Here is a 13,339-nt window from a genome sequence, read left to right on the forward strand (position 1 = left end):
AATGGTACTACTCATAGTGGTAGGGCCTATGCCTGTAGTAAGTGTTCACAGCATGAAGCCCTCAAAACATCAACATTCAATATATTGTACTCAAAGTGAGCAGTACAAAGCGACCATTTACCTTTAGTTGCATAGACTAAGCTAAGTATAGGAAAACATTGAATTTTGTTACAGTAAACCTTTGTAAGGTCACCTACTCTGGTGGGCCAAGTTCTCTAAATAGGCATGATGGATGCATTAAAAAAACTGCATATGTGCCTGCAAAAGCCTGTATTTGTGCATACAAATCTCATTGTTAAGAGTTTAGTGAGACTATTTTTAAGATGAAGTATGGGTTTCACAGGTGTACTTGCTGTTCCTAGCTTTGAAAAGTTGTCCAGGTAAAAGTCTTATTTCTCAGTAGAATGTTGATATCACTATTTGTTCAGGGTTTCTTCTGAATGAAAGGATGAAAAGCCATCACACTGAGGACTTGGTGCACATTCCAGAAGTGGGAGAAATTTAGAAATACCAACCAATTCTGGAGAAGTGTTGAGCACCCTTTGACTTTTACTGAAGACAATGGGAGCTGTGGGTGTTCTTTGGATCAGGGCCTTATTGCTAAATGTTTATTTTGGCATTATCTGAGAGTACATGAAAGGAAAGGAATGATGAGGATAAAGAATGCAAAACAGATTTAGCTCACAGAAATATATCATGTACCCTCATATACTAGCCCTACCTTTACTAAGCATACTGCAGGAGACATACAATAGAAACCATGGCTATTAAAATATACCTGGGAGATATACAATTGTACCCCAAAAGTAATGTGTAATTACTTTACAAAGCTATTATATTTCATATGTAATAACTTTATGTAACTTTGTACATAAGTATTATTTGCATGTTTTGCTGCTAAGTTTTTTTTTTTAAATCCACCCCCATCCCTCAAACTAGTGAGGATAAAAAGGATAAAAGGGAGGATATAAACTATTGCTGTGTGTCATATTTTCTGCACAGAGGGTCTTATTCAGCTCGCATTGAAATCAATGCAATTTTTATCATAGATTTGTCTATTTTCATAGATTATGACCGGAATAGAACATTAGATGATGACAATCTGATCTCCACCATAATACAGGGCAAATAACCTCATCAACAATTTCTGGATCAAAATGAAAACTCCTGTTCAAGCTGGCTATACCAGTTCTTTTAGACAGAAATCCAGTTTTGATTTAAAGACAGCAAGTGATGGAGAATCCATCACATGTCTAAGTAAATTGTTCCAATCATAAATTACCCTCGGTGTTCTAAAACTGCACTGTAATTCTTTTCTGAATTTGTCTAGCTTCAGCTTTCAAACACTAGATCTCGTTATGCCTTTTCTGATTGACTGAAGAGTGATTAAAGAACTGATTTTATTTTCTTTATTAGACTATAGAGTTTTTCCTCCCGAGTCCTACCCCCACCTTTTAAAAAATGTTGGTACTTTAACAATACAAAAACAATTTAAGAGACACTGAATGAGAAGTGAAAAAGTAGTCACTCCATCAATGCACAGTCACAGAAGGCAAATGTTAAAGAGTTAAGATACAGTCAATATACCTCTTGTTCTAAAACAGGTTCTACTGGTTTCCCGTCTACATGCTATGGAGTTGCAGGGAGGGTAATTTCAAAGTTTGATGGAAAAAAGTAACAGACAAATGTTAGTATAAACATACATACAACACAAAACAACAGTTTTAGTCTGATTTCTAGATAGTAATTCTATTTGAAGATATTAAGAGGTGTATTCTCTCCTCATTCAATAATATATAGCTCATCTGTCTTTCCCCAGCCACTTTACCAAAATGACCCCCATCTAGATTCTGTTGAGATCAATGGGATTTTTTGCTTTCAACTTCCACAGGAGCAGGATTCAACCTAAAGATTAAGAATTACTTTATCCAACACTTATTTATTGCTTCCTGCGGTGTTAGATATGTCAGCTGTTTAACAGACCACAACAATATAATATTACATAATGATCTAGGATAGGAAATGAAGAATATCTTATCTAATTGAAGCTGAATGAAGAATTAGGTAGGAATGTAATTAGGCAAACAGTACTTTGGCCAGGTCAACAAGGCTAACTTCTACTTTAAAAAAGAAATGTTTTGGGATCTTTAATTGTTGCAAGTAAAAAGGACCTAAGTCTTAGATCCCATGTAAAATATTATACCTTCAGCAATACAGTACCACTAGCTTTGGTCTATTACAGCCTCAATGATAGAGTACCGACTATTAAGGCCTTGACTCAGCGATGCAACTAAGCATGTACTGAATTTTAATCCCATGAATAATCCCATCCATATTCAGGATAGCACTTAAACATATAGGTCCCACTGATTTCCTCTGAACTAGTCATGTGCTTAAATTTAAGCATATGCTTCCATGCTTTGTTGATCTGAGGCCTAAACTCACTAATGCTATTTTCTGTGTCATCTTGTTGGTTTCTCCTCCAAATACCGACCAAGCCTACAGTGCTTAGCTTGTCAGATCTGAGTAGCTCAGGGCCCAATTTAGAATACCTGCACACCTACCTTTGCATATGCATCCTGTATAGCCTTTTAAAATTAACAACATATACAGGAGCACATCAAGGAGAAAATAGACCTTTAAATTCTACAAGGAACTAAAAATGTTAGTCCTTGATTCATTTACCGTATGTATTACTACAATCAAATGAGTGCAAAATAAGTTTTAAACATATTTTGTTAGGTTACAATTATATTAACAAATCAAAAGATCACAGAAAAGGTTTTAGGAAAATTTAGAAGAAATTTTGGAATTAACCATTTTTTTTTACTGGATATAGTTACATTAATTCCATTTAAAAATGATGTATCAATGTGCATGGATAAGTAATATTACACAAACCTAGTAACTGTGTCATACAAAAAAAGCAACAAAACTCTGGCAAAATTAAAGTGGCAGTGGGAGAAAACCTAAATTTAGCGACTAAAAATATGATCCATTTGATCGTGTTGAAATAAGACTTAATCAAAGTGAAAAATAAGCCAACCTGAAATGCATTGAGCCTTGACATTAACAACACTGCTCCCACTGTTTAAATAATATAACACTACTATCAGCTTCAATAATGCTATTTATATCAGAAGTCTAGCTTGGGAAGTAACAAATATATTTACAAGCAAACAATCAAACCACAATCCTGGGCAGAAATAATACTATAGCCTCAATATTTAGCAATTTAATTTATTTTTAAATTGTGATCTAATTAATAGTTTAAAAAGTCTGTTACCATTGAAGTCCTTGCAACTCATAGGACTTAAAGTTATTTTAAAATACATAAAACAAAGTGTATGTTAATTGTGTTCATGGTTAAATCCATTTTAGCCTGAGCAAAAGCATTACGTTTTGCTGATAAGGCGAAATTACACAGTGAATAAATACGGTACAATGTCATAAAATAGAATTGGCTAATGGTTGTCAATCAGGACCTGCTAAAAGCTTCCCACTGTACATTTAACAGGAAATAAGAGTCAATATGCTCACGGTTTCAGATGCTGAATCTGAAGAATATGCTACAAAAATAGAGTGTTTTTATGAATTCAGTGTAATGGTGAGGCTTGAAAAGGTCCGACTCTGATAAAAACATCTACTTTAAAAAAAAATGTAAAAAAGTATATTGTTTATTTGTATGGTAGCCCAGTGCACAATTCTTGTGATCATGTGTCTTGAAACTTAAAGGCATATTGAGATGTGCAATTCAAAAGGATATTAATTCCCATACCATTTATACATTGGAGATACTTCATGTCAATGCATTTTCCCTTTATTCCTTGTTTAGCTGAAAAGCTGAATATTAGGATGTGTTTGTGTGGACAAAGCAAATACTTGGTTCATTCTAAGCTCAGACATGGGGGTGGGAGAGGGAGGGTTTGAACTATAGTATCATAAGCCTTTTTTACATACAGTATTGGTGTTGGTTATATTTAGCATATGCAAACAGACAGAAAATTGACATTAATTTCTTAAGATTTCAAATTAAATGCTAAAAGTTGTAAATACTTATGAACCAACCTTTTCCAGGGATTCACTCTGCAAGTCCTCTAGACTACTTGACATTTTTTTCTGTGGAACCCTTAAAAATTATAAAATAACGATATTGGAAAATTAAAACAACAACAATTAATACAAAATAATGTCTGTGGAATCATATACATTATCAAGATGGTACAGAAATGGTGGGATACCACTCTGGGAATAATCTGCAATTGATAGAAATCTTTAAAACCACCAAAACTGCAAAAACTGGCAAAGTCACCTGTAGATTACTGATGAACTAAGTGTTCTGTAGATTTCAGTTAATCTTGGTGATAAGTATCTCCAATAATATTGTTCTTACCTACTTCTGCTTTCCAAGGATTCCTCATGTGGAGAAATAAGGTTATTTGAAGGAACTGGAATACTTCCACTGTTAATCAGAATAATATAGCTTGTTGTAAGTGTTATATGCTATGTACACCTCTTAATCAATGACATTGCTAAGTCAGCACTATACGCGTACACAACAAGCAGTGCGTCCTCATCTGACCGCGTATTGTTAGCTTTGTATGAACAGGCAAGAATAAATGTAAATATCTGAATATGTTATTTAGACCTAGGACAATTTACAAAACTAAACTAGTGTGTTACCTGATTTCCAGAGTTTTTTGTGGCAGTAAAGACTCCATAGTTGGTGACAATTCTCCTGGAGGTACCTGTGTAAAATAGGAGTCCAAGTTTGTGATTCTAGTCCATGTGTGTTTGAATCTCAAAACTAACCCACCAAACACACCATATATACAAATACATTAGTCTAGAGTCAAATTCTGCCCTGAGTTATTCTCTAGGAACCATAGTGAGATCAATCATGTAGACCATCTCTGATATGGCGGAGTTAAAAGAAGAATTTACTCCTAAATAATATATTTGTTAAATACCTCGGGTTTAAGTAATTCTGCTTGGTGCTTATTCATGAGATTCCACTTCTTCAAACTTGCCTCAAGTTCCTCTTCACTGCTACCAGACAGAATTTTCTCTGAAGAGCCTGGAAGAGTGAAAGGATAGAAGTGCTTAAATAGACTAACTGGCTAAATGAACATTAGTTGGGTTCCTATATATTCCTTCTGCTTAAAAAAGCAACTATCCTATACAGTATTTTTAAGTGAGACTTTAAAGTGGAGCACTATATCTATATGTAAATAAAATAAACTGAATATTATTTTGTTTTTGTCACTGTACATGCTATATTTCTCTTACTAAAAGGCACATGTGTTAGAATAAGCATTCTCTATCACAATCTAGTTTCTCATACTTCATTCAAAAGTGAAGTTATAAGATGGCATTTATTTAAATACAGAAATGTACCCTGAAATTCTGTACTCACAATCCAATATCATTTTATCCTGACACAGAATAGCAGTAATGACGATCAGTAATTATTCACATGTCAACAGATCACCTCTCATTAAATTCTCTATTTTCCAGCTCATCAATCTACAGAGTACTTTTTTTTTTTTTAATCATGGCAGTTGCCGGATCTCTGAGTTCCCCGGGGAGAGTCCCTCCACCCTAATCTGAAGATGCTGCACAGAAGTAACAAATATTTCCAGCATTCATTTGACATTAGTGATCGAGCACTTAAGCTAATTCACAATGAAATAAATCCATGTCACATGCAAAGCAACCTTTAACTCTGACACAGAAGTCTGCAGGGTAGATGTATGCAACTGGAAAGTAAATCTGAAACAGAGGCTGAAGTGGAAGAAGAGACACTTTTCTTTCTGAATTATGTTCTCCTCTAGGCCTTTGAGTAGAGCAAGGTTTCCTTTGAGATTTAACCTGTTATAACAGCTAATTTCAATAACTGCTGCAGAAATATAGAAAGTATCAACTTACAGCCAAGTCTTGACTTGGAACTTGTTCAAAGAATGTCTGAACAGATCTTGCGCATGTGTGAGCCTTTACAAAGACCGATAAATTGAATAATATTGAAACAGAACATGCAGTACTTTAAAATTTCCCACCATGAAAGCTGTTCTCTCAAAGTAATTCTAGGAAAGAAGTGAAGTACTCAAAAGGCATTGTTACTGTTGATAACAATATAATCTCAGATGTACAATCAGTAATTTACAGCAAGACATGTAGTACATTTTTAGGTTTCTCTGCCATAAGCATGCGAGTCTGAGGATAATATTAAGTAATGTGAATTGAACCAGCTGATATGAACTGTAAAACAGTTGCTTTTTATTTCACTATCTTTTACTAGCCGATCTATATAGCCTACGATCACTAACAGATACAAAAGAAACTGGTCTTCAACTATGCTGTTCAAAGAAAAGGATTTATATTTATTAGTGGACATGAGGCAGACTTGGAGGATAAAATAGAAGTTACACAGCTATGTGTAACTTTGTAATGTTTTTTCTTTTGCCTTAACATGAGCTACTTATGTATTTTGCAAGAAGATCTGTCTCTGAATATGCTTTGAAGCTCTTCCCCATATAAACAGCCCAGATTTTTCTAGGAAAAAACCCAACCCAACCCTAAAAGCCAACACAAACCCCTAGGACAGCTCCAGTCTTAGGATCTTCCTCTGAAATATCTTTTCAGTTCTTTGGTGGTACTTCTTCAGATAATAAAGATTTCTCTGGAGCAAACAACCAAATGTAGTACATTATAATGTACCAGACTTCTCTGAAAATAAACAGGAGCTATGAAAACTTATGTTCATTTGAGACACAATTCTGAATTCTGGAAAAGACAAGGATATCTGGTCAATTTATTTTTCACATTATTCTATACTTAATTATTTTAAAGACTTTTTCCAAATGTTTTGTATTTAATTATAGAAAATTGGATCACTGCAAAAGGACTCATAAGAGTTTCATTATGTCTCTGGAAAGTGTTATAATTATGTCAAACGAAATACTGCCTAACAACAGCAGACCCTATTCAGCTAATGAAAATGCGTGATAGGTCAGAAAACATGAAAATTGCTTTCAGCTTTTCTTTTGTCTTTCAAGTCAGCTGAAAAAGAAGACTACTCTGGCTGCTATGTTGACCTGCTCTTCAGATCTCACAATGTTGTGTTAGTAAGTAGTAAAGGAATAATATTACAGGCAAACTCATTTGCGACCATATTATGGATCATATGAGACCTTCCAAACGCAACCTAACACCATAGATGCTGGAACGAGGGGTGCTGCCACATCCCCTTGCTTGAAATGGTTTCCATTATATACAGGGTTTACAGTTTGGTACAATGGCTGTCAGCACCCCCCTATAAAAACTGTTCTAGGACCCCTGCCTAATGCAGGGAAAATGCAAAGCTTGGTGTTCAGTAAAATTTCTAATGGTGGTAATGGTACCAATTTAGGGTCTGACCCACAGCTCTTGGAAGTCAACTGAATATTCCCATTAATTTCAATGGGTTTTGGATTAGGTTCTTAAAATGTGCATTTTTTTAAAAAGAGAAATTGCTTTGCTTATGCTTGGTGTTACCTTCATGGCTCTACTATTCTAAATGCAGACAGGATGGATGATATTTCCTCCTAATCAGATGGGCTAATATTTCATGGTGGATAAATCTGTTTACTAAAATGTCAATTATCCCTCATTTACCTGACTGAGGTGGTTTGATCATAATCCTCTATGGAAAACTATTGCCAGCTATATTAAGCCTTGCTGCTGCCACAAGGATAGACTATTTCCCAGTTTATTTGGACTAGTGTGCATTATTACCTTGTTAGGTTCAGAAGACAGCCAGTAAACCTGCTGTTGTTGACTGAGCCCTTGTGATGTGAAGTGGAAGGTTATTTGGTGTGGCTTCCTATGGGCACATCCTCAACTGTTGTAAATTATCATAGCTTCACTGATGTCAGTGGAGCTATGATAATAGAGGTAATCTAAAAGTGAGACTACCCTAAAACACCTATTCCATTCTCAACGTAAGTGATGCAATGGACAAGGATGATCCCCAACCACCTCCTAATTAATTAATTAATGTTTTGTAATAGATTGATAAGGCTGTGGTTCTTGCTTATATCAGCGTTTGCCCAAGTAGTCAGCTGTGAATATTTGGTTTGGAAAAATTTACTATACTCATTTAACAAATCATCATATGCAAAGGAAAAAAAAAAAGGTTCTCTTAACACTGTTCACTTGCATCTGAGAATGAAGTTCTTTGTAATGAACCTACTGTAAAAACATTCTTACATCAAGGAAAACAATGACCTGTTCAGAAACATTGCTCCCATAATTCTAGCTTGCTCTTTGACAGCTGATCATTTTTGCTGCATTTGGAATTAAACTGATATGAAAGAAATCTGAGTATTAACTATAGTCTGACTTATCATCATCATCCCATTAAGGTTTCTTGGAGCCATTTTGCACTGCTGAAATTTGTGTCTTATTATTATTATTAATTAAAGAAGAATATAATTAAAAGAATTAAAGCATCTAGTCATGCACACTCCAAACCTATGTTAACACAAGCGCTTATTGCTTTTGCACCCTCTTCTTCTCACTTCTGTTATAACCACTGCTGGTCTTGCCTTTAGACCAGGGGTCGGCAACCTTTCAGAAGTGGTGTGCCGAGTCTTCATTTAGTCACTCTAATTTAAGGTTTTGTGTGCCAGTAATAAATTTTAACGTTTTTAGGTCTCTTTCTATAAGTCCATAATATATAACTAAACTATTGTATGTATGTAAAGTAAATAAGGTTTTTAAAATGTTTAAGAAGCTTCATTTAAAATTAAATTAAAATGCAGAGCCCCCCAGACCGGTGGCCAGGACCCAGGCAGCGTGAGTGCCACTGAAAATCAACCTGCGTGCCGCCTTTGGCACACGTGCCACAGGTTGCCTACCCCTGCTTTAGACGCTGAGCTTTACCCAGGCAGAGTTTTTGTACCCTGTACAAAACGGGGTCCTAATTCTTACTGGGATTCCTGAGTGCTAGTCTAAAAACAAACAATAAATCTGATTGACTGAGAAGCACGCTCGTGTTAAGGAATCCTAATGACACCATTTAGAGCAACACAGAATTTCAGAATTACATTTCAACCCGCTATGAAATGACGTAAAACAAACTTTTAGGTTACAACTTTCAAAACTAACTAAGGGAATCAGCCACACACCTCTGGAGTGGTGTGGCAAAATCTCCTAATCAGTTTTGACCCTAGTTTTATGATGTGTAGTATAGCATGTTAACCAAAATTAAATGCCTAGAATGTTACAGATGAAAATTATAATTTGCCTTAAACAGATTCTTTTTTTTATGCCTTATCGTGTGGCCTTTTTTTTATGCCTTATTAAGGAATATTCATTACAGAACATACAGTATTCAGTAAGACCACGCATCAAACACTATCCACAACACTTATTTTACCATGAGCTGCTATCATTATCTCCTTCACCCTTCTGTACTGGCTTAGCAACACTGTTAACTCCTCTATTCGACGGTCCTGCAAAAAAACATTAAAGGGAATTCATATTCAAAGTGCCAAATTTAATACCATTACATTTATAGCTACAGTAAATTATACACTCCGTGTATACACTTACGTGTATACATTCACCGTGATGCCTGGGGATTTGTGCCTATTCTTAATAGGAATCATGTCCAGAATCTCATGCGTCTTGTATGGAACATTTATTCCTCAACTTTTAGCTGGCATTGTACATACTATTTGCTGAAATGTATAAATTTCTTAGTATATTTTAAAAACCCAGATTAATTTGATATCAATGACAAATCAGTTATTTACAGAGGCATAGAAATAAAGACATTTGGTTTGATTTTTGTGAGTCATGGAACTGAATCCTCCAATGTTCTGGAGCAGCACTTGACTTACCTTTTTCACCAGCTCATCTCCCCACACCCCTAAGGTCATAACTTAGAGCAGCCCTACAGCTGTGTTAAGTTACACTGGCTTGATTGATGGGGATCACTGAAGTACAGTGTGACCTGGACACATCCTCTTCCTACATTCAACATGATCCCACATGGTGGGCCAGGAGGGAATGGTATAGAGTCAGATATGACAGCTATATTTTTTCTGAGGATTTCCCCTGACTGAGAATCCCCAGTTCGCCCACTTAAAGCCAATTTTCAAAAATGGCTCAGCCCGCAACAGCTCTCCCTTAAAATCTTTTGAAAATCTGGCCACTTCACTAAGACGCCTGAATGGGAGCACTAAGCTTAACTAGACAATCTGGCTTCAACTGTGGGTGCCAAGTTCTTTTGAAAAAAAATCTATCCTTCGTTATTAGTCCCACTTGCACTGCTATAATAGCACAAAGCCAATTTAGTGGGGCTGAGTATCTGGTCTAACATCCCCTTTTCTTCCTCCTGAAGTTGCAGCCATTAGAGTTGAAGAGCAGAGGAGAGGAAAAACAGCACAGCAGAATGAAGAGCTGACCACTTGGCCTATCCCTTTGGGTATCGGATGTATTTGGGGCTTGGACAGTGAATGATGAAAGACACCACTGACTGATTTGCTCTAATAATGTTCCCTCCCTCCCCATAGAATTTAATCTGAAAAATAGTGTAAAGATTCTCAGCTGTTTAGGTATGCAGTTTCTATCTAAGCTGCCCCTCCTTTGCTCCCCCACAGAGAACTTAGGATAAAAGTAATGACTTTCCACCATGAAATGCACAGGACTCTATCATAAGAGTTAAAGGAAAATCTCCACAAACACTAGTAGTAGGGCTTAATTCCCCTTCGTAGACCAGTTACAAGAGACGAGGCAACTTAGAAGATCTGATTCAATGCAGCAGAGAACAAAAACATACATGCCACCAACTAGTACATTCCTCAATGTGAGACCAAGGTTTACTGACAAGAAAAACAGTCTCTATGTAAGGATGGACTTCATTGCTCTCTGCTGGAATTTGCACAGGATCTCATAGCAGTCCAGAATGGCAACAACATTAATTTCTCTCCTCCACCCACAAACACAACAGTAAATTGGAAACATGGAAGGTAGGAGTTTGCCAGGTAGGAGAAGAGAAGGTGCTGCTGCTTCATGCCCTAGGAAGTCGACAAAAAACAAACTGGGCTTATAATAGAAATCCAGCTTTTACCATAACTATGGAGACAGTAGGGTCTCTCTGTAATGAAAAGCAGAGACTGGAATATCCACTCCAAAATAGTGTGCATACATCTCAAACCCAAACAGAGGTATCCAGCAACTTTCAAAAAAAAATTAAACATCTGATTACTTTACTTGCTGTCCTAAATGGCACATGCAGCCACATTAGTCAAGATGGTTGCTTTACACACAACAGCCATGTACTCCTATACTGGCCACTACTCAGCTTTTTAAACACTCCATATGTGCTAATGGAATGGGCTTCCTGTCCCTGTGAATACAGCCCCTCAGAATAGAAAGTGAGCAAAGATATTTGATGTTCCTCTTAGAATGCAAAATGTTACACAGACTGGTAACAGCTCTGCTAAAAGATAATGCCACATCTTTTACTACCTGGATGTAAATTTTGGCTTTTTGACCATTTAAACAGCACAGCCTGTTATAAGTCATGTTCATTTCAGGGGTGCTTAATTCTCTAGAATTATCATTTGCCCTTTCAGTGTTCCCTGCTTTCATATGAGGATGTGTATTAAGAGGCTACTTGCCCACACCTCACATCTATTGACATGTATTAACAACTTACTAATGCACACCCTGGCCTGCCTTTTTGCTATTATGGTGTCCTAATTGTAATTTTCTTAAAAACCTCAATTAAAACCCACCAAACTTTAATTTTTATTTATTTATTTTTTTTTGCAAGAGTCAGAAACAACTTAAAAAATAAGTAAAGGGGATTTGAAGCTGCTCAGCATCTTGCAGGATTGTGCCTTAAAACCTCCCACTCAAAGATAGTTCAGAAGAACTAGCACATAGCAGCAGAATCAAAGGGTAGGAACATTGTTCTATTTAAAGGTGTTGTCAAATTATTTTTTCTAACTTTTCTCTTGGCTTTTCCTGGACTCTTCTGGCTCTCCCCACCTGAGTTCAGTTTCAGACTCAATGGTCACTCTCTGTTGCAGAATCTAAACTGACAGTGTCAAAGCACTCCTGATTCAGATTCTGTAATGGAAAGCCATGTAAGAGCGGCTGGAGGGCCACAAAGTGTTGCTGAAAGGTCAGTGAACCTTATAAGGCAGAGAAGGATGGATGCCTGTAACCCTGGATCTCTGTACCCCAGGCGAAAGAGCTCCCAGGCATTTTAAAGATGCTGCAGCTGGGGGTGGTGGGGAAAGGCAGCATCACACTTTCAAGTTTCAGAGTAGCAGCCATGTTAGTCTGTATTCGCAAAAAAGAAAAGGAGTACTTGTGGCACCTTAGAGACTAACAAATTTATTTGAGCATAAGCTTTCATGAGCTACAGCTCACTTCATCAGATGCATTACGATGAAGTGAGCTGTAGCTCACGAAAGCTTATGCTCAAATAAATTTGTTAGTCTCTAAGGTGCCACAAGTACTCCTTTTCTTTTTTGTGAATACAGACTAACATGGCTGCTACACTTTCAAGGTTAGCCACATAGATCCCATAACCCCATGCGACACCAGGCAACTCACTGTGATGCTGGCCTTATGAAAAGCAGCATTTTAGATCATTGCAGAGCTGCAATAAATTATACCTTCTAGATATACCTCCATTATTACTGCAAAAGTGCAAGTTAATCCTAACCATTTCCTCACCTTTTCTTCATTTGCAGCTAGTAACGATTCCATTCCTATCTTCAGTCGTTGAACTTCTTGATCTAAAATAGTTTTTAAAACGTTAAGAGAAAAATGTTTATTATATTTAATCTAGATTAAGTCATTTCTGTTCTATTCTACTTAGTTTCTTATACAGGGCCTATCACTGGGCCATCTGAGTGCCCAGTACATAGTATAAGTAAAGTTAAACTGTGACAATCACACTTTTTGGAATTTTCAACTACGAATAGTTCGGGCTTGCCAATTGCTGTGATATTAAAGGTGCTACGTATAATGAGTACTATATAATGGTTTTAGTTTTAAACATTTTATTTTCCTAAAAATTTGTGTGGTAAAGATTTGACACCTGTTTCCCTAGAGATTTGAGAGGCTCCTCTGTGTCATATTTATGGAAATAATTTTAAAAGAAATTACCTTCCAGGTGGGGAGAATGATCTATAGTTTACATGTGGTTAAAGAATACGTGTGAAGCCTGAAGATCAACAACAACAACAACAAATAATAAAAAATAAAGCCTGACATTCTGCAGTAATTCTGAATGTCTTCTTGTAGTCTTCACTGCACAAGGAAAAGATTTCCA

General features: G+C 36.4%; 1 protein-coding gene across 14 annotated transcripts in view; it reads right to left on the bottom strand.

Annotated features, from left to right (window-relative positions):
- PPFIBP2 (PPFIA binding protein 2) overlaps positions 1-13,339 on the bottom strand; it is a 205,280-nt gene that overhangs the window by 29,898 nt on the left and 162,043 nt on the right. For 10 of the 14 annotated variants that reach the window (XM_043517349.1, XM_043517362.1, XM_043517350.1 and 7 more), the window contains 7 exons: positions 12,739-12,800; positions 9,419-9,494; positions 4,971-5,077; positions 4,684-4,748; positions 4,394-4,462; positions 4,069-4,129; positions 1,588-1,629 (listed from right to left, as the gene is read on the bottom strand). In XM_043517349.1, coding sequence (XP_043373284.1) covers positions 1,588-1,629; positions 4,069-4,129; positions 4,394-4,462; positions 4,684-4,748; positions 4,971-5,077; positions 9,419-9,494; positions 12,739-12,800 — 482 coding nt within the window. The remainder of the gene's footprint in view (positions 1-1,587; positions 1,630-4,068; positions 4,130-4,393; positions 4,463-4,683; positions 4,749-4,970; positions 5,078-9,418; positions 9,495-12,738; positions 12,801-13,339) is intronic. The other 4 variants (XM_043517351.1, XM_043517359.1, XM_043517355.1 and 1 more) reach the window with 1 other exon arrangement.

This window comes from Dermochelys coriacea, chromosome 6, assembly GCF_009764565.3.
Source record: "Dermochelys coriacea isolate rDerCor1 chromosome 6, rDerCor1.pri.v4, whole genome shotgun sequence".
NCBI lineage: Eukaryota > Metazoa > Chordata > Testudines > Dermochelyidae > Dermochelys > Dermochelys coriacea.